General features: G+C 50.2%; 1 protein-coding gene across 1 annotated transcript in view; it reads right to left on the reverse strand.

Moving 5' to 3' along the window:
• The window catches only part of SLC6A3 (solute carrier family 6 member 3), a 50,549-nt gene extending 44,102 nt beyond the window's left edge, over positions 1–6,447 (reverse strand). Inside the window, exons 1-3 of the mRNA XM_030813775.1 lie at positions 6,371–6,447; positions 3,916–4,246; positions 2,371–2,502 (exon numbers count right to left, since the gene is read on the reverse strand). Coding sequence (XP_030669635.1) covers positions 2,371–2,502; positions 3,916–4,201 — 418 coding nt within the window. The 5' untranslated portion in view covers positions 4,202–4,246; positions 6,371–6,447. The remainder of the gene's footprint in view (positions 1–2,370; positions 2,503–3,915; positions 4,247–6,370) is intronic.
• Between the last annotated feature and the right edge of the window lie 13,612 nt (positions 6,448–20,059).

A 20,059-nucleotide genomic window follows, 5' to 3' on the forward strand; every position in this document is an offset into this window, starting at 1 on the left:
AAACACGTCCGCGCCACTGGCCAGGGCCAAGAAGGACACAGGTAACGTGTGTGTGTCTTCAACTGTTAGCCTGGGTTCACTGCAATGCCCGATTTGACATGCGCACCTGTCTGTCTGTAACAACACGCCTGGGTCTTCTGTTAGCTGCTACCTTCCTCCATCGGGGACCTGATATCGGGGACCTGACGACGGGGGCGGAGGCATGTTCTGAGAAATTCTTGTACGGTTTGACTTCTACCTGCAGATCCCACCAAGGGGTCGTCTGGCACCGGTGCATGCCCAAAGCATCTGTCTCTTACTCTGAAGATGTGTGTGGGGTGGGGGTGGGGAGGGAGGCCTCTTTTTGTAGCTCCATTTCAGTGCAGTTCAGTGAATATGGAGCCTAGGAAGAAACTACTGAAGTTGTTAGATTCACTAAGTAGCCCGTTAAGAATGAACGAGTCTCGTGCCTGGGAAGAGCCATCACACCTGACCAGTGGGAAGAGCCATCACACCTGACCAGTGGGAAGAGCCATCACACCTGTCCAGACTCAGCATTTCCACGGCTGCGAGAGTGACTTCTCCTCCTGGAGCCTGACCTCAGCAGCTGTGAAATGCCATCTGTTCCCTCTCCGAAGGGAGGTCAGCAGCTCGCCTCTGAAGGCCCACCCCTGGCCCACTGGTAATGCATCCTAGGGCTGTGCTGGGCTCGGCTGTCTTCTAAACACACAGCTATTTCAGAACTTCTCTAAGTGTCCAGAGGCTGACCTTCTAGTAGTCATTTTCTTAATGCCAATTTTCTGAGTGGTGCCTCTGCGTAAACGCCTGAATCCTCCCTGAACCACCAGCCCCTGAGAGGTGGCTTTGGCCCACTGGGCAAGCGTGACCTGTGTGCATGGACTGGGGAGTCAGAAACATCTGGGATCAAATCCCACTCTGCTCTGATGGGGACACCAGGGGGAACGACCCCAGCCCTCTGGTCCTCAGCATCTGCATCTCCAACACAGAGACATAGTGTGTGCCCTTCCCAGGGTCTCATGAGGATGGAGTCAGAAATGCCAGGAGAGGGCCTGGTGCTGGGCAGGCCACCTGCACTCAACACAAGCTGTGTCCACTTCATGGTGCCAGAGCAGGACACCAGCAGCCAGAAAGGTTCAGTGACAACTAGATGGATCAATAGCTAATAGATAGGTGGATAGGTCGATAGGTGGATGGATGGATGGATCCATACATAGATGAATGGGTGGATGGATGGAACAATGGATAACAGATGGATGAATGGATAGATCAATAGATAGAAGATGGATGGATGGATAGATCCATAGATAGATGAATGGATGAATGAACAGATGGATCGATAGGTAGATGGATGGATCAATAGATAATGGATGGATGGATGGATGATAGATCCATAGATAGATGAATGGATGGATGAATGGATGGGTGGATGAACGGATTGATAGGTGGATGGATCAATAGAAAATAGATGGATGAATGGGTAGATGATAGACAGGTGAATTGATGATTGATAGATAATAGATAGATAGATAGAGTTGTGGGATGTGTCCCTCCCCCAAGTTCATCTGTTGAAGTTCTAACCCCCCAAACCTCAGAATGTGACTTTATTTAGAGACAAGATCTTTACAGAGGTGATCAAGTTAAAGTGAGGTCATTAGGGTGTCCCTAATCCAACAGGACTTGTGGCCTCATAAAAAGGGGGAATTTGGTTACAGAGATATGCATAGAAGCAAGCAGTATAAAGAGGCACAGGGAGAAGACAGTCTCTGAGCTGAGGAGAGAGGCTAGAACAGATGCTTCCTCACAGCCTCAGAAGAAATCAACCCTACTGACACCTTGATCTTGGACTTCCAGCCTCCAGAGCTGTGAGACAATAAACGTGTATCTTTTAAGCCTCCCAGTTTGTGTCATTTGTTACAGCAGCCACAGGAAACAGATACAGATAGATGATGATGATAGATGGGTGGATTAGGTAGATAGGTAGATAGATGGGTGAATGATATAAAGATCAGTAATAAAGATAGATAATGGATAGATAGATAACAGATGATTGATGGATGGATGGATGGATGATAGGTAGATGGCAGATCCATAGATAGACATGTGTTTTATCTTAACTACATTTTAACATCTTGACAAAGTGACACCACAAATGAATTGTAGGACCCTCACCTAGAGCAAGGGAATGAACTATCCAGTCCTTGTCATCACAGATCTTTAAGGTAGGACCCAAGTTCAAGTGGCGTGTGCCATGCCTGTGTCTTAGCAAAGCAGGGCTGGATGCCCATGATGCGGCTGGCTTGCTTTGAAAGCTCCAGCGTCACCACCGTGATCCGCGCTGCACCAGGGTGAAGGGAGGCACCCGCACATTACCTTTCAGTACAGGGCAGATCTTCCAGACACCAGCGGCCCCTTCCCTGTTGAACTGGCCAAGGGCCAGCTCCATGTAGAAAAGTGGCATCCCAGCAATGACCATGAAGAGCAGGTAGGGGACCAGGAAGGCACCTGTGGGGCAGAACAGCACCTCGAGTTTGGGGCCTTGGAAGGGCCCATCTCTCTTCATGGGAGCTCGGGCTGCTACCCCCATCAACTACCCATGTCCTGGCCCGACCCTTTCACCCCACTCTCCAACGGGAAGTCCCAGTCTGGGGTAGGTGAGTCCCGAAGCCTGCCCTCCACTGCTGTCAGTGCCTGACACGTCCCTCCTGGATCCCCTTGTCATTGCACACCCCGAGCCGTGAAGTCAAACCCAAGAGCAGCACAGGGAGGCGCTGCCCATGCTCGGCGGTGCTCTAGGTACTGTCCTTCCCCGTGGTGGTTCGGGGTGCCCGTCCCTGGCCTGCGTCCCCCCCACTTTGCCCTGATCCTCTTTGCCTCTTGAGTTGTGAATCCGTGACCCCCCAACTCTGCCCATGAGCTGAGTGGGCGCTGCCGTCCCGTCCCCAGCTTCCAGGGCCCTCAGCGGCTGCCCCCATCGACAGTGGCTGAGGGTCTTTGCTGCCCCAGGTGCTGGGACTCCCTCCAGGGTAGGGCCTAGTTCCTCTGAAACCTGCATCTCCCCCGCCCCCAGCACAAAGCCCAGGGAACCCTGGTCCCAACCCCCTAAGTTCCCTCTGCTCCCCTGGTCTGACTGGAGTGAGGGAGAGCTTTGCCACTCTCTCTCCTGGGGAAGGGGAGGGGGAGGCATGGGGCCCCTCAGCTCTGTCTTTGGGCAACTTCCTGTACCTGCTGAGGCCTCTGACTTCCCCTCTTCAAGATAGGCATAAAATGCCAGCCTCCTCCCAGGCATCCTGTGAGGCTTCCCCCCAAATTCTTCCCCAGGCCTCCCTTCCCAGACCTAGCATAGAGGCCAACAAGGGAGGCCAGGCAGGGAGGCTGGGAGGCCCAAAGAGGCTCCTGGGAAGGGATCACCAATGTTCTTGGACGTCCCAGGTGGCCCTGCCTTGATCTTCGCTTTCTGGCTCTGTGGCTGGGTTCTGGAGGGTGCAAGGGACACAGGCACTTTCCAGGGGCCTCCTCTGCCACTCCAGGCCTCCACATGCTTTGCAAAGGCTGCCAAAGTCAGCCAGAGGCTGTTCTTTGGACCTTTGAGAATTTTCTTTCCAAAGTGAAAATAGCCTCTGGAAACAGGAGGCAGAGCCAAGCTGCTCCGTCGGCCGCCCCCCACCCCCCAGCTTCTTCGCTGGCCTCCCTTTCCTGAACTCTGAAATGCAGGCGTGGGACAAGGCAGCTGCGAGCCCTGCTCTATGGTTTTGTGATGTCCTCTGGGAAGATCTGTGCCAGCCGCGAGCTCTCACAGGGAGCTCCGTCTTCGTGCATGGGAACAGCTTTATCTCGTTCACGTGCGTGGCTTGGCCCCGGCTGCCCCCATGGCCCCCGCCCGGCCAGCGTGCCCAGGAAGGCTGAGACGGGACTTACCCCCGCCGTTTTTGTAGCACAGGTAGGGGAAGCGCCAGACGTTGGCCAGGTCCACAGCAAAGCCAATGACGGACAGGAGAAAGTCGATCTTCTTGCCCCAGGTCTCCCGATCCTGGGCCTCCACGGGGCTCTGCCGCGGGTTGGTGAGGGTGGAGCTGGTGAGCTGCACTCCGTTCTGCTCCTTGACAAGGATGAGCTCCACCTCCTTTGGGCCCATGGCGTTGGGTTCCTTAGCCGGGGCCACCACGGAAGACATGAGTCCCACGGAGCATTTGCTCTTACTCATGGGCACACTGGGAATTGAGGAATTCTGTGCTTCTTCCCTCTTGGTCTTCAGCCAATATGAAAAATAAACACACAACAGGAATGCAACAATTCAGCAGCCAGGGCTAGGGACGCGCCTGGTGTGGAGGGCAGAGCGCCCTGGGCACAGCCCCGAGACATTCACAGGCATTCCTCTGGGGAGGGATGAGTGCATTCCCAGCGCCTGAGATGGCACAGCTGGGGCACAGGAGCTGGGAAGTGCCAGCCCTCACCACAGGGCTGGGGCACTGGCCCATGGAGGCCTCAAGACAGACACTCTGGTTTGCCCCTCCTTCCCCTGCACCCCTCCTCACTCCTATCAAAGTGCAATGCTGTGTGACCCCCCAACTCTATTGTTATTAGAAAGCTCTAGCGTGGCTTTCTAATAACAATGCATGGATATCACTTCCACCATCCCCCGCACTTCCAGAGAGCAATTTTACAATCTTCAAAGAGCATTCAATAATGTCTTTATGACTGTTCATCTGTATTCTTTTTTCTTTTTTTTTAACATGAGGTCTCGCTCTGTCAGCCAGGATGGAATACAGTTGTGATTATAACTCACTGCAACCTCAACCTCCTAGGTTCAAGTGATCCTTGCACCTCAGCTTCCTGAGTAGCTGAGACTACAGGTGTGCACCACAGCACTGGCTAAGTTATTTTTGTGTGTATTTTTTTTTTTTTTTTTTGTAGAGACAGGGTCTGACTATTGTTGCCAAGGCTGGTTTTGAACTCCTGGTCTCAAGCGATCCTCCTGCCTCAGCCTCCCAAAGTGCTGACATGACAGGCATGAGCCACCAAGCCTGGCCTTGTTTTGTTTATACTCAGTAATAAAGAGCAAAATTTACATAAGCAAAATCAGCCACTGTAAAGGAGAGTTTAGACATAACCATCACAACTGCTTCCTCAAAGAGTGTCTGTACAAGCCACATCCACCTAGGGCAGGTGGCACCACCCCGCCTGAGAGAGCTGGGCAGAGGATGGACAGGGCTTCATCGCGGGACTAGCTCCTGGGCCAGCAGGGCAACCCGGGAAATCCTGTCCAAACGTCTCCATAAACCTCCTGCAACGCTGGGCAGCAGAGCAGGAGCGTCTACACCGCCCCAGCCAGGGCGACTTCTGGCATTTGGATCCAGCAGCAGCATGTTTCAGTCGAGCGCACGCACACACAGACACACAGACACACACAGACTCACAAACACACATACCACACACACAGGCGCGCACATACACTCACACACACACACACACACACACACAGGTGCGCACACACACACACAATGACTGAAGCAGGTCGTAGGTGGAGGCTCTAACAGGCAACTTTCTCTGCATCCAAGTTTGCACAAAACCTCACCCATGAGCTATCACGAGCTATGCCACGCACCCGGTGACAACCTCAACCAGCACGACCCCTCCAATGGGTAAAACACCCGCCGAAGGGGCTCCGCGGTGCGAGCAGGAGGCCGCGTTGGGAGAGGGCGTCGGGTGCGGAGCTCGCGAGTCTCCCGCAAGCCGCCGCCGCCCTGGGGCCACCTGACCCCGCTCCTGAACGCGGGGCCTCAGAGGCGAGTTTTGGGTCTACACAGCAAAATGTGGCCCGTTAGAAAGCGTCCTTCCTCACCGCGCCCAGAACAAGAAGCGGCGCTGCCTGGCGAGTCCTCGCCCTGCCTCCCCGCCCTGCCCAGAGCACCAGCGCGCAGCCCGCGCCCGCCACCACCTCCAAATCAGACAAAGCCCCCGCGAGATGGAGCGGCGGTGTAGAAAACCCACGCCGATCGGATCTGGGGCGCGCCGCACCCCTAGTAGGGTTAAGTTCCACGAGAAGAAACCAAGACCCCCGAGTCACAGCCATAGACACCCACGCGTCCCCTAAGCCGGTGACTGCACCAGGTGCCCACCCGGTCCTGAGCCTGGGACGGGGCCAGGGGGCAGCCCTGCACCCTCCTCGCGCCTCGGACGGCCTCTGGGTCCCATGCGGCGCTATCGGGGGGCGCTCGGCACCCGCGACTGTTGGCGACTTTGGAGACGGCGCGGTCTGCAGGACGCGGGGACCCCAGACTGTGCCCGGCCCCCGTCCCCCGCCCCTGCGCCCCACTTCCGGGTCTGCTGACGGAGCTGCGCGCCCCGATGCCGGGAGCGACCCTGGCCTCACCTGGCCGCCCGGGCCTGGGCTTTGCACGCGAGTCCTGGCGCCAAGCGCGTTCCGCGAAGCCTCCCCTCCCGCTCCGCGGCGCTGGGCGGTCTCAGCCTCGGCCTCGGGCTCTTATCCAGTCGCCAGGGTCCGCCCCGCCCCGCCCTCCCGCCGTCGGGGTCGCCCTCGCGTCCTGGCTCCTCCTCCTCACCTCCCCGGGCCGCGCCCCCACCCCCGCCCCCCGGACGCAGATGGCTGGGAGCAAGCGGCGGCCACGGCTCCACTGTCTTGCGCGTCCCGGAGCCTCGGACACGGGCTGCGGGGGCCTGTGGGTCCTAGACGTCGCGGAGCTAGACGGGCGCCTTCCACGCGAGAACTGTCTGGGCCGCCCTGCGCCCTCGCCCGCACCCCTGGGGGCTGCCCCGGGCACCCGCTATCTTCGGACGCCCAGGGATGGCGGCTCCCAGCTGGACGGGGAGGGAGCCGAGCGGCTGCGCGCGGGGAACTGCTGGGACCCCGTTGGGCCGACCCTTCCCTCCCTCCCCGTCCGGGGCCCCTGCGGTGGCCCCGCGCTCTGGGGACCACGTCCCTCCCAACCCGCCGCTCCACGCTCTGACCAGCGGGCTCTGGACCCCGCCGAGGACTTTCCACGCTTCCTGGCGTGCGGGCTGCGGAGACGCGGGTCCTTCCGTGGCCTTGGGGTCTCTTCGACCTCGAGGCGACCGAGGTCCCCTAGGCCTAGTCCCCGCCTTGCCGGCATCTAGTGCGCCTGCATCGGAACCGAGGGGCCCGCCTCGCACTCGCCTAAGAAAACCATTTCCTGGACGGGCCTGGAAAGCCCTGGCGGCTGGTATCCGGCTCCAGGGCCGAATGGACTCCGAGGCTTTCCCTCCGCGATGCCGGGGCGGGATTTCTTCCATTCAGCGCGCGGAGGAATGGAGCCCCCGGGCCGCCAAGGCCCAGGATGTCCAGGTCTTTAGAAGGCACCGAGGTGAGTGGCCGCGCCCAGCTCCGTGCGTCGCCCCTAGGGTCACCCAAACCCCGGCGTTCCTCCCCGTGTACCCTCCATGCTCCCGTGAGCACCCTGCCCTGGGCGCCCAGGCGAGCCCTGGGGCTCTCCAGCCATTCCAGCCTGCAGCCCGCGCTCAGCAGTGAGGGAGGCAGGGACCCTTGGTGCCTGACCCCGCAGTACCCGCCCGCAGCGCGGTGCCCCACCCCCTGCGCCCGCCCTGCACTCCCCGCACACACCCGCCCCCCCTCGCCCGCCCCAGGGCTGGCACCCAGGCAGAAGGCACTCAGGGCTGTGACTTCATGCTGAGTTGGAATCAAGTGGGAGCCTAGTGACCCCCTGGGGCTGCTATGACAAAAACTCCACAGCCTGGGGGCTCACACAGAAGCCTTTAGTTCTAACAGTTCCGGTGTCCCGAGGCCGAGGCCAAGGCCTGGCCGACTCTGTGTCTGGTGAGGGCCGCTTCTGGGTTGCAGACAGTTCTCTCCCTGTATCTCCCCATGGTGGGGGCTGGGGAGAGCTCTCCGGGGTCTGTTTTATGAGGGCACTGGCCCCATTCCTCAGGGTGGAGCCCTCCTGGCCTGACCACCTGAAGGCCTCCTGACACCACCTCCCATCAGGGGTGGGACTTCATCGCCAGGGAGGTCAGGGGACTTCAGGAGAGGGGGATGTGCCACCTGGAAGCTATAGTGTGTCGGTGGCTGCCACAGAAGGGATCTCTCTACCCCTATAAGCTCCATGGCACAGGTTTCAATAAAAAGGAGTGAGCCAGGGCTTGGCCCCGGAGCAGCAGGGTTGAGGAAACAGTCTCCCAAGGAAAAGACTTTGCAGGTGACTAATGGAGGCTGTTAAATAAAACACACAGAGAGAATGAATGTTCAGGTATATTAAAAATACACAGGCCAGGAGTGAGGGCCACGCTTGTAATCCCAGCACTCGGGGAGGCCGAGGAAGGAGGATCTCTTGAGGCCAGGAGTTTGAGACCAGCCTGGGCCACATGGCAAAACCCTGACTTTGAAAAAAAAATTAGCCAGGCATGGTGGTCCACACCTGTAGTCCCAGCTACTGGGGAGGCAGAGGTGGGAGAATAGCTTGAACCTGGGAGGTGGAGGTTGTAGTGAGCCGAGATTGCACCATGGGCCACAGGATGAGACCCTGTCTCGAAACAAAACAATGCACAGGCAAACAACATTTCGGAAGGGACTGCAAGTGCTGCAGGAGTGCAGAATTGTGACCCAAAGCTAACAGGGTACAGGGCAGGAAGGAGCAGGGACCAGAGGTCACGGAGACCCAGGTGGCCACATCCTTACTGACCAGTAGCACGCAGAGAATGCACCTGCCACACCCAGGAGGGGCCACTGAGTGATCACACGCATGTAACCTGCACTCCGTCAAGACAAAGAGTATTCCTCCACCCCTGCCTCAACTCCGACTTCCAACCACATGAATTAGGATAAAGGAGCTTTGGGTGTTCTAAGAACAAACTAACTGTGGGAGTTGGGCTCATGGATGACGCAGAGAAAGTGCAGCTGCCAGACCCATGGGTCTCCATCCTCCCACAACAGGAATGCTCCGTGAACTGTGCAGGTAGAAGCAGTGTGGTTATGAGCTGATCAGACCTGATCAAACAGCCGACCTTTGCATGCTTGGAACTTTGCCCTAAACGCCAAGCCGTCTTTATTATCGTTGTGGTTGCTGCCGTGGCTGCTGTGGCTGCTGTGAGCTCAGGGCGTTGGGTGCAGGCAGGTGGAGCCCCCCTGCCTCTGCACTTCCTGCCCATGCTCGGGGCCCCTCCCCACTGGCTGGGACTGCAGCTGCAGAGCCCACAGGGAGCCCCTGGCTGCTGACTGCTGTCTCCAAAGCAACGTTGCCCCACGGGTCCCCCCTCCTTGGGTGCTGCCTCCTGGGAGGCCCTCAGTGCTGGACGTTGCCCCGTGTCTCCCCTGATTGGGAAGACAGCGTGGGTGCCCCCCCATGTGTGCTGTATCTGAGAGGGGACAAGGACAGTGGGCCAGTGTGCTCTCGGACAAATGGCAGTGAGATGACAGTCATTTACCTGCCCATGTATTTACTATATTGAGGGTGTCCTGTGTGCTTTCAGAGGAAGTCCCAGGAAGCCCAGCTCAGACTTTAAAGACCCTGACCTCTCACTGGTGCTGGGAAGGCCCTGGGGGTGGGGGGCTTGGGGAGGGCAAGGGTGAGGGGCCAGTAGTCAGGAGTGGCTTTTGTCCAGGGGTGTGGGAGGTCAGATCCCGGACCTTGTATGTCCAGGTTCTGAGAATGATGGAAGGCGCTGGCCCCAGGCAGGAGGCCCTGCTCACTGCTGCCCCCCTGTGCCCTCCCCGGGGGCCACCTCTGGAGGAAGACAGTTTCCTCTCGCATGGCAGGGACAGCAGTACACTTCCAACGTCTTCTCTCAGAGCTGTATCATTTTCCAGCTCACTGCTGGTTTTAGTCACAGACATCTTGATGGTCTTGCCACTGCACAGCATGTCACTGTGGTCCGCCACACTGATGACATCAGGCTGAATCAACCTGGGGAGCAAAAAATGAAAAATGCCGGATGCCTCGGTAAGACCCCTGCTTGCTAAAAATTGAAAGAGAAAATAACACATTTTCAAAACCTGCCACCTTGGTGAAGTTTCTGTGGGTCCCTTGGTCTGATTGGTCAAAATACATATCTAAAATGAAAGAAAACATGCTGTTTCTGGCAAGCAAGCCTACCCCTAAGAAAGAAGATCGTACCTGGTGAGGCCCTTCGGGTTTGCGAGGCAAGGTGCAAGACACTCGGGGACGCTTCTCTGGCCCATTTTGTGTTATTCATAAAGCGTTTGGTTTCGAGTAGGGCGCAGAGTAAGAAAGATTCTGCTGCTGGTCTAGATGGGCAAGCTGCTCTCCGGGGAGGCCACACAATCTGGTGTTGTTCTCAGACTTTAGCTGGCATCAGAGTCACCTACATAAACCTTTACATGCACAGGAGGCACAGATCACCTCGCTCCATCCTCAGAGACGCAGGTTCAGTAGGTCTGAGGTGGGACCTGAGGACCTGCGTTTCTAGAAAGTTCTCAGGTGATACTGACGCTGCTGGCGCAGGAACCACACTTTGAGAAACACTGATCTGGCAGAACCAGTGGGAATTGGAGGGTCTGTGGCAGACGGAGATGTTGTAAGCAGTGCAGAAAATGACAGTTGTATAGAGCCGAACGCTCTCCTGAAAATACGTCTTCTCCTTTTGAATAAGAGCGCCCCTGAGCCATAGCAGAAACTCGGGGAGCTCTGTTACCATAGAAGCTGAGCGGCCCAGCAGAAGCTATTTGTTATTGGACCCACAGAGGTTGTGCAGACAGCACCCTGCCGTCATCAGGTGGGATGTTTACGACACAAGGCTTGAGCAGGTCTGGAAGGCGCGGTAAGTTCCATGAACCTGCACCCACCCTTGCTGCGTTGAGACTGCTTCCTTAACCCAGACCTCTGGCTACCTGAGAGTTTCTTATGACATTGAACGGAGAAAACGCATGCATTGGGGCCTGGATTACATGTGTCTATACACAACACACTGCCCCCACCAGAGAGTGAAAGGCTGTGTCATCATGGCCTTCTGTGAAAGACCAGTGAAAGAAAGCTTCCCAGTGGGCACATATTCAAACCATGCATCAGGTTCATCATCTAGCCAAGGAGGGATGGCCGGAGGATGGCCCTAAATGTAGTCATAGGCAGTGGCGAATGGTCTGGCTACAGAGCAGGAGGCTTCAAAGAAAATTGAAATATTGATGACAAGATTTTTCTTGGTAGATTTCATGTTTGCAGAAAATCTTGAGGAATTTACAAAAAAAACTGCTAGAATTTATAAATGAATTTAGCAAGGCCATGGGATCTGATGAAAATCAATTGTATTTCTATGTACTGGCAGCAAACAACTCTAAAATAAAACCTAAAATGATTTCATTTACAATAGCATCCGAAACAAAATGCTTGGGGATAAACAGTATCTGAGACTTGTGCACCGAAAACCTAGAATCCATTGCTGTGAGAAACTTTTAAAAGTCTAGACAAGCAGAGGAGTGTCCATGTTTATGACTGAAAGGCTCAATATTAATGAGATGTCAGTTCTCCATAAATTGACATACAGATTCAATGCAATCTCAATCAAAATTCTAACTTGCTTTTTGAAGAAATTAACCAGCTGGTTCTAAAACGCGTTTGGAGATGTGGGTGACCTAGAGTAGCCAAAAGAATCTTGAAAAAGAACACTGGAGGAGGACCTAGGAGATGCCTTTCACAATTCCACCATCCTAACAAAACTACTTGGACTTTTTTCTGTAATTATCTTGGCATTTGTGTCTTTTTAAAAACAGCCTTACTGAGGTATAATGGATATGCAATATTCCAAGTGTACGATTTGGTGAGTGACTGATGGGGTCATGGCAACACGATCACACGCAAAATGATGGTGGTGCTCATCATTTGCTGACTTCCCTCCTTCTGTGTCTCTTTACCTCACCCCATCCCCAGGCAACCACTGATTTGCTCTTTTTTTTCTCTTTTTGAGACGGAGTCTCACTGTGTCACCTAGGCTGGAGTGCAGTGGCGCGATCTCAGCTCACTGCAGCCTCTGCCTCCTCAGTTCAAGCGATTCTCCTGCCTCAGCCTCCCAAGTAGCTGGGATTACAGATGCCCGCCACCACACCCAGCTAATTTTTGTATTTTTAGTAGAGACAGGGTTTCACTATGTTGGCCAGGCTGGTCTTGAACTCCCAACCTCAAGTGATAAGCCCGCCTTGGCCTCCCAAAATGCTGGAATGATTTGTTTTCTATGATTTCAGAACAATGTGTTTTTAACAGAATTTTATATCAATAGAATTATACAGTAAGTACTGTTTTCTGGGTCTGTTCTTTTGCATTCAGCATATTTAAGAATCCACATCATTGCATCGGCAGTTAATTCCCTTTTATTTATTTGTAGTATCCATTGTGTGGATATGGGATATGATGTACTTGGTTTTTCCATCTGCCTATTGATGGACTTCTGGCTGTTACAAATAAAGCTACTATGAACATTTGTGTGCAAGTCTTTGAACGTAGGCTCTCATTACTTTGGGATAGGTAAGAAGTACTTAGTTGTGGAATGGCTGGGTCGTTTGGTAGATATATGTTTAACTATTTTTTTAAAACTGTTAAATGCTTTTGCAAAATAGTTGTATCATTTTATATTTCCATGAACAGTGTATGAGAATTTTAGTTACTTCATATTCTAATGAATACTTAGTATGGTCAGTCTTTTAAATTTTAGACATCCTAATACGTTTACAGTAATAGCTCCTGTACTCCTCTAATGAACATGATCTTTGAGCAATTTCTCATGTATTAGCTGCATAAGTGCCACCTCGTGTCAAGTGTCTGTTCAAATCTTTTGCACCTTTGGGTTGTTTAATCGAGCTTTGAGAGTTCTTTACTATTCTGGATACCAGTCCCTTATCAGATAGGTGCTTTGCAAATATTTTTCCCAGTCTTGGACTGTCTTTTCATTCTCTTAATAGATTCTTTCAAAGAAAAGAGTTATTAATTTTGATGAAGTCTGATTTATCCATTTTTCTTTCACGAATCCTGCTTTTAGTGTTATATTTAAGAAATCTTTACCAAATTCATGATCACCAAGATTTTCTCCTAAGTTTTCCTCTAAACTTCTTTAAATTATAGATTGCATATCTACACATAGAATGCATTTTAAGCTAGCTTGGTGTAAGACACCGATTGAAGTTCACCACTTTACCTCGGAAGAGCCAGTTGTTCCAGTGGTTTGTTGAAGGCAGCCCTTTCCCCACTGAGTTGCTTTTGCACCTTTGTTGAAAAGTCAGTTGTGTGTATGTGTGTGGGTTTATTTCTGGGCTCCCTGTTTTATGATCTGTTAATCCACTTTGATGCTAATACCACACTTGCTGTGGACTGAATTGTGTACACCCAAATTCATAGGTTAAAGCCATAACCCCTGCAAGGTGACTTTATCTGGAGATAGGGTCTTTAGGAGGTGATAATGTTAAATTAAATTGTAAGGGTGGGGTCATAACCCAGGAGGACTGTGACCTTATAAGAAGAGGAAGCTCTCTCTCTTTCACTTTCTTCCATGTGAAGATAGAGTAAGAAGGTGGCTGTCTGCAAGCCAGGAAGAGAGGCCTCACCAGGAACTGAATCAGCTGGCGCCTTGATGTTGGATTTCCAGTCTCCAGGACTGTGAGAAACAAATGTCTGCTGTTAAGCCCCCAGATCTTGGGTATTTTGTTGTGGTAGCCTGAGGAGATTAAAATAGCACTATCTTCATTATGGTCCTTTTGTAATACATTTTTAAATCAGGTAATGTAGGTCAGACAACTGTTCGTTTTCAAAGTTGTTTTGCATATTCTCGGTCCTGTGCTTTTTCATATGAATTTTGGAATCAACTTTTCAATTTCTTCCAAAGTTCCGCGTGGGATTTCTTCGGGTGGAGGCTGCCATCAATTTTTCATCATTGTTCCTTTCTGAGGCAGGCTTGGTGTCTAGATTTTCTTCTAAGTTCTGATTTAGCCAAATTCCAAATAGTTTGATATGTTGTTTTGTTTTCATTCAGTTCAAAATATTTTCTAATTTCCCTTTTGATTTCCTCTTTGACCCATTGTTATTTAGATATGTGATTAGTTTCCAAATATTAGAAGATTGTCTGGATATGCTTCTTTATTTTTTGCCAAATGTATTTTTCATTTTGGTATCAAATTTATTTGCCTCTTTGTTGGAGAACTTGCTTTACATGACCTGAATCCCTAAAAGGAATTTTATGGTCTGGACTGTGGTCGATCTTGGTAAGCTTTTCACGTGCATTTGAAAAGAATGTGCACTCTGCTATTATTGGGTGAATTATTGTATAAATATCAAATAGGTCATATTAGTTTGTACTGTTTTTGAAGTCTTCTGTATCCTTAAAAGTTTCTGTGTATCTGTTCTATCAACTATTGGGAAAGAGGTATTGAAATCTCCAAGTATAATTGTGTGAACTGCTCTATGTCTCCTTGCAGTTCTATCAGTTTTTGCTGAATTCATTATAAGGCTATGTTATTAGGTACATAAACATTTGTCCTTTTGGTGAACTGACGCTATCATAAAATGACATTGTTTAGACATGATCTTTTTTGAGGATTCCCATGGCTTGTATATTAGGTGGCTTGAAGTCCCACAGTTCTCTGATGCTTGGTTCATTTTTTTGTCTTTTTTCTTTATTTCATTTTGAACAGTTTGCACTGCCATCTATATCTTCAAGTTCATGTATCATTTCTTCTGAGATGTTGAATCCACCCCTCCTCTCAACCAGTGCATTTTGCATCTGAGACATTGTGGTTTTCATCTCTAGAATTTGGATTTGTGTCTTTTAAAAAAATATCTGTCATGTCTCTGTTAAACAGGTTCAGTCTCACCTTTGGCTAGCTCTTGGAATGAGGTAACAGTTATGATTGTCAATGCCTCTCTAATTCTATCATTTGAATCATCTCTGGGTCTGTTTCTATTGACTGTAGGTCACATTTTCCCACCTTTTTGCATTGTGCTAATTTCCAGTGGATGCCCAGCATTGTGAATTTAACCCTGTTGGTTTGTGGATAACACTGTACTAATGTGAATATTCTGGAACTTTGTCTTTGGCCACTGCTAAGGTCCCTGTTGTAGTTTGGTCATTCTTTCAGGCTTCGCTTTTAAGCTTTGTCCAGGAGGACCAGAGCAGTGCTTTGCTCAGGGCTGATACTTCTTCCCTGCTAGGGCAAAGCCCATCTTAGTTTCCTGCCTGATGACCGTGTTTCCCAACGGAGGGTAAATCCAGTCTCTACTCTTCCATTTTGACTGGAAGCAAAAATTGTGGACCTATTCACTTTTCTTTTCTTTTCTTTGAGATGGAGTCTCACTCTGTTGCTCGGGCTGGAGTGCAGTGCTGCGTCTCGGCTCACTGCAACCTCCGCCTCCTGGGTTCAGGCAATTCTCTTGCCTCAGCCTCCAGAGTACCTGAGATTACAGGCGTGCACCACCACACCCAGCTAATTTTCATATTTTTAGTAGAGACAGGGTTTCACTGTGGTGGCCACACTGGTCTTGAACTCCTAACCTCAGGTGATCTGCATGCCTCAGCCTCCCAAAGTGTTGGGATTACAGGCATGAGCCACTGCGTCTGGCCCCCATTCACTTTTCTTACATTTAAGGGAGTTAATCTGCACCTAGCCAGCCCTTGACAGTGTCACATGACAGACAGTGGCCTCCTCATCAGTATTGCTGTTTCTGTTGTCCTTGTTCAGCAAATGTTTTTCAGTTACTCTTGTAGCTTCTCGGCCAAGTAGCTCAGTTCTGCCCCGGGGGAATATGGGCAGAATTCATGACATTTAGCTTCATTTAGATGAGAGAACATACTCTGTGTGATTTAAACATCTTGAAATTTATCTGTGGTCAAGCATATGGTCTGTTTTGTCAGTTGCTTCATGTGCACTTGAAATGGCACATCATTTGGTGAATAGAGCTGTTTTTCTATGTAACTACATTTTTCCCTGATGGTTATATCAGTTACTAAGAGATCTATGTTAAAATCTCCAACTATGTTTGCAGATTTATTTCTTTTAAATCCTGCCATTGATGCTTAATATATTTAAGCTATGTGATTAGATACATGCACTTTTAAGCATTGTGCCTTCCAATTGAACTTTTATCATCGTGAAATGTCTGTCTTTAACTCTGCTAATTCTCCTAGTCTTTAAAGTACACTTAGTATGACAATCTTGCCAAATAGACTTTCTTAAGGTTCTGTTTGCATGTTATAAATATATTTCCTATTCTTTTACTTTCTTATCTTTTTGGTTTTTTTTTTTTGTTTTGTTTTTTATGAGACAGAGTCTCGCTCTGTTGCCCAGGCTGGAGTGCAGTGGCGCAGTCTCAGCTCACTGCAACCTCCACCTCCAGGGTTCATGGGATTCTCCTGCCTTAGCCTCCCAAGTAGCTGGGACTACAGGCATATGCCACCACGCCCAGCTAATTTTTTTGCATTTTTACTAGAGATGGGGTTTCACCATGTTGGACAGGCTGGTCTTGACCTCCGGAACTCAAATGATCTACCTGCCTTGGCCTCCCAAAGTGCTGGGATTACAGGCATGAGCCACTGCACCCAGCCTATTCTTCTACTTTCAATCTATATTTAAACAGCATATAGTTAGGTATTTTAATTTTTACTTAGTCCAACAAATGTCATTTAGGAGTTTTTAGTCTATATTTAATGTAACTACTAATATGATTGGATTTAAATTTACCATTTTGCTATTTGTTATATATTTCTATTCTCTGTCGTTTGTTCTTTCCCTCCCACCTTCCTTCTTAGTTTAGGTAAAATCTACATTTATATTAGTTATACTCCTTTGGTTCTGTTTTCTATGGGGGGAGGTCTTACTATGTGTATTTTTTTTTTTTTTTTTTGAGATGAAGTTTTGCTCAGTCACCTCAGGCTGGAATGCAATGGCGCAATATCAGCTCACTGCAACCTCCACCTCCGGGGTTCAAAAGATTCTCCCACGTCAGCCTCTCAAGTAGCTGGGATTACAGGCACCCACTACCATGCCCAGCTAATTTTCATATTTTTAGTAGAGATGGGGTTTTACCATGTTGGCCACGAGCTCTCCTGACCTCAGGTGATCCACCCACTTCAGCCTCCCAAAGTGCTGGGATTACAGGCGTGAGCCACCATGCCCCGCCACTATGTGTATTTTTAACTTACCACAATCTACCTTCAAATGCCAAATTTCTGCATGGTATTCTCATATTTCTGCCTGTAGAACTCTGAACATTGTTGGTCATTATGAACTACTGGCAATGAATTATCTCAGATTTTGCTGATTTCAAAATGTCTCTATTATGCCTTGATTTTTAAAAGATGTTTCTTTTAGCATAGAATTCTAGGGTGGCTGCATTCATCTTTAGTCTCTTTGAAGATGTCATCAGTCGTCTGGGTTGCCTAGTTTCTGCAGAGAAGTCAGCTGTCATTCTTATCTCTGTTCCTTGACGTCTGGGTTACATAGTTTCTGCAGAGAAGTCGGCTGTCATTCTTATCTCTGTTCCTTGACGTCTGGGTTGCATAGTTTCTGCAGAGAAGTCGGCTGTCATTCTTATCCCTGTTCCTTGATAGTATGTTGTTTTTCTCCAGCTGCTTTTAAGACTTTCTCCTTTTCAGTGGCTTTTGGCAGTTTGTGATGTGTGCCTTGCTGGTTTTTTGTTGTATTTTTTCTGCTGGGTGCTTATTGAGCTTCTTGAGTATCTTAGTTTATAGATTTGGAAAAAAATTCTGGCCATTATTTCATCAAATAATTTTTCTGTCCTATCCCCCTCCTTTTCTAGGGCTCCAATCACATGTGATGGGCCTTGTGGCATTATTCCATGGCCACTTGTGCTTCATTTCTTTCTGTTTCTCCCTGTATATCACTGGGATCACACATAGCTGTATTTTCAGGTTAACTAATATTTTCTCTTGTCAGGTCTAATCTACTATAATCCCTGCCAGGGTATGACACAGGCAGTGGATGTCAGCCTGCCTCTTTCCCAGCCAACCCAGTGTTTACCTAGTAGAACCATTCACAAACTGGCACTGGAAATAGGGATGGAGATGAGTGTGGATCAACTACAAAGAGCCGACCCATCAACAATAGCCTAGGCTGATGCAGTTATCACTGGACTCCCAACATGTCAGAAGCAGGGTCCCATACTTAGCCCCAGGTACCACTCCTGGGAAACGGACTAGCCAGCCCCCTGGAGGCAGGTTGATCACACTGGACTCTTCCATCATTGAGGGGAATATCTCCTGGTTTCAGTTTCCCTTCTTCCAGATACGGATATGTCTTTGCTGTCAGTGTTTCTGCCAGCACCATCTGTGGGCTTGATGAACGGCTTATTCACGATTGCCCACCTCCTATGGCATTGTTAAGGAATTTACAGCAATGGCAGCATGGGAACAGATACACACTTGGAATCCCTATGTTTCCCATCACCCAGAGGTGACGAGTCTGATAAAGCATGAAGATGACTTCTTGAAGCTTCAGGTTTGCTGCCCATGGGGAGGCAGGGCCCTAGAACATTGTCCTGATAGATGACATAGTGCCTCAAACTGTGGACCAAGACATGGCACCATTTCATAGCCAGAATAATGTCTGTAATGTCAATGGGTGGAATTAGGACTGGCCCTGCTCACCACCACATCCAACACTTACTGCAGGGTGGCTGGTGCTGCTGTTCAGAAGATCCTTCACCTCCTTTGAGGGGCTCCCTTGCAGGACTCCGTGTCTCTGGCTGTTGAATTCAGCTGTGGCCACATGGCTTACTGTGGCCAATGAACGAGGAGTGGGCCTGCTGTATTTTGCATCTGTGCAGAAGATTTAGCATCTAGGCAGGCTTGCTTGTCACCTCTCTCTTCCCAAAGCCATCTGACTGGCTGAGTCCCAGGAGGGGCTGCTGTGCTGGGCTGCATGCAGATGGTGACATGGAGCAGAGCTGCAGCTGACCTGCCTGGGAGAGACGGGCGAGGACCACATCTATTTAGCTTACCCCTACATTTTATTGGTTTACGTTTGTTACTGCAGCATCAATGATCCCAGGTGGGCTGATAAACACCCATTCGCATATTTTTGCTTTCCTCGTCTGTGACGTTGGGCTCTTTTACTTTCGAGGTCCTAGTTCCCAAGGTTGGAATGCTCTCACCTGGGACCTCAGTGATCCACCTGCTGCACTGAAAGTTCAGACGGTCATCAGCTATTTGGGGCTGCTCATGCCACTTAGCTCATAGTTCAAGAAAAGCGTGCCGTCTTGGTGGGGATGGCTAACCCCAAGGAAAGGGCTATCTTGGAGCTCAGTGGATTCTCTAGGTACTTTTCAGTGCTTTCACGACTAATATTGTGACTAATAAAGGCAAGACGACAACTGCATCAGACACACTGGAATGAAAATTTGAGTCCTCTTACTGGGTAAAGAACCCTGACCATCCAAAGGACTGCTTAGGGTCAAGAAAACATGGAATGGATAGTGGAAGATGGAAGGTGTAGCTGCTGATCACAGCCTCACAGCTAGCCACAGCATGAGGACAGTACTGGGCACGCAGGCTGTCCTCTTTGCTTGGTGTGTGTGTGTGAGCATGTGTGGGAGCATATGTGTGTGTGCATTAGTGTGAGCATGTGCATGCATATGAATGTGTCTATGAAGATGTGTGCACGTGAATATGCTCATGAGCATGTGTGTACGTGTGAGCCTCAGCATGAGGCATGTGAGCATGTATGTATGATTGTGTGAGCATGTATGATTGTGTGAGCATGTGTGGATGTGAACATGTGCATATGTGTGTGTCCATGTGAGCCTGGGAGCACACATGCCATTTGTTAATTGATTACTCCTTTTTCCACCTCTCAGCATCCCCACTATTTTACACAGGGAATATTAGTGGTGGCAGATGGTGAACTTTGAAACTTAGTTTTTCATGTCAGAGAATGTCCAGATAGGTTTGTGGCTGTACCAGAGAAACTAAGGTACCATTAGTGGCGAGGAAGACTCATGGGTCTTCACTGTTTCTGGGGAAGGTAAAAGCACCTGTGTTGGGTGGTGTGAGTACAGCACTGTGTCAGAAGATGTCTGAGTGTGTGGCTTGTGGACACAGAGCAGCTATGGGTGGGCAGTAC

This window comes from Nomascus leucogenys, chromosome 6 (assembly GCF_006542625.1).
Source record: "Nomascus leucogenys isolate Asia chromosome 6, Asia_NLE_v1, whole genome shotgun sequence".
NCBI lineage: Eukaryota > Metazoa > Chordata > Mammalia > Primates > Hylobatidae > Nomascus > Nomascus leucogenys.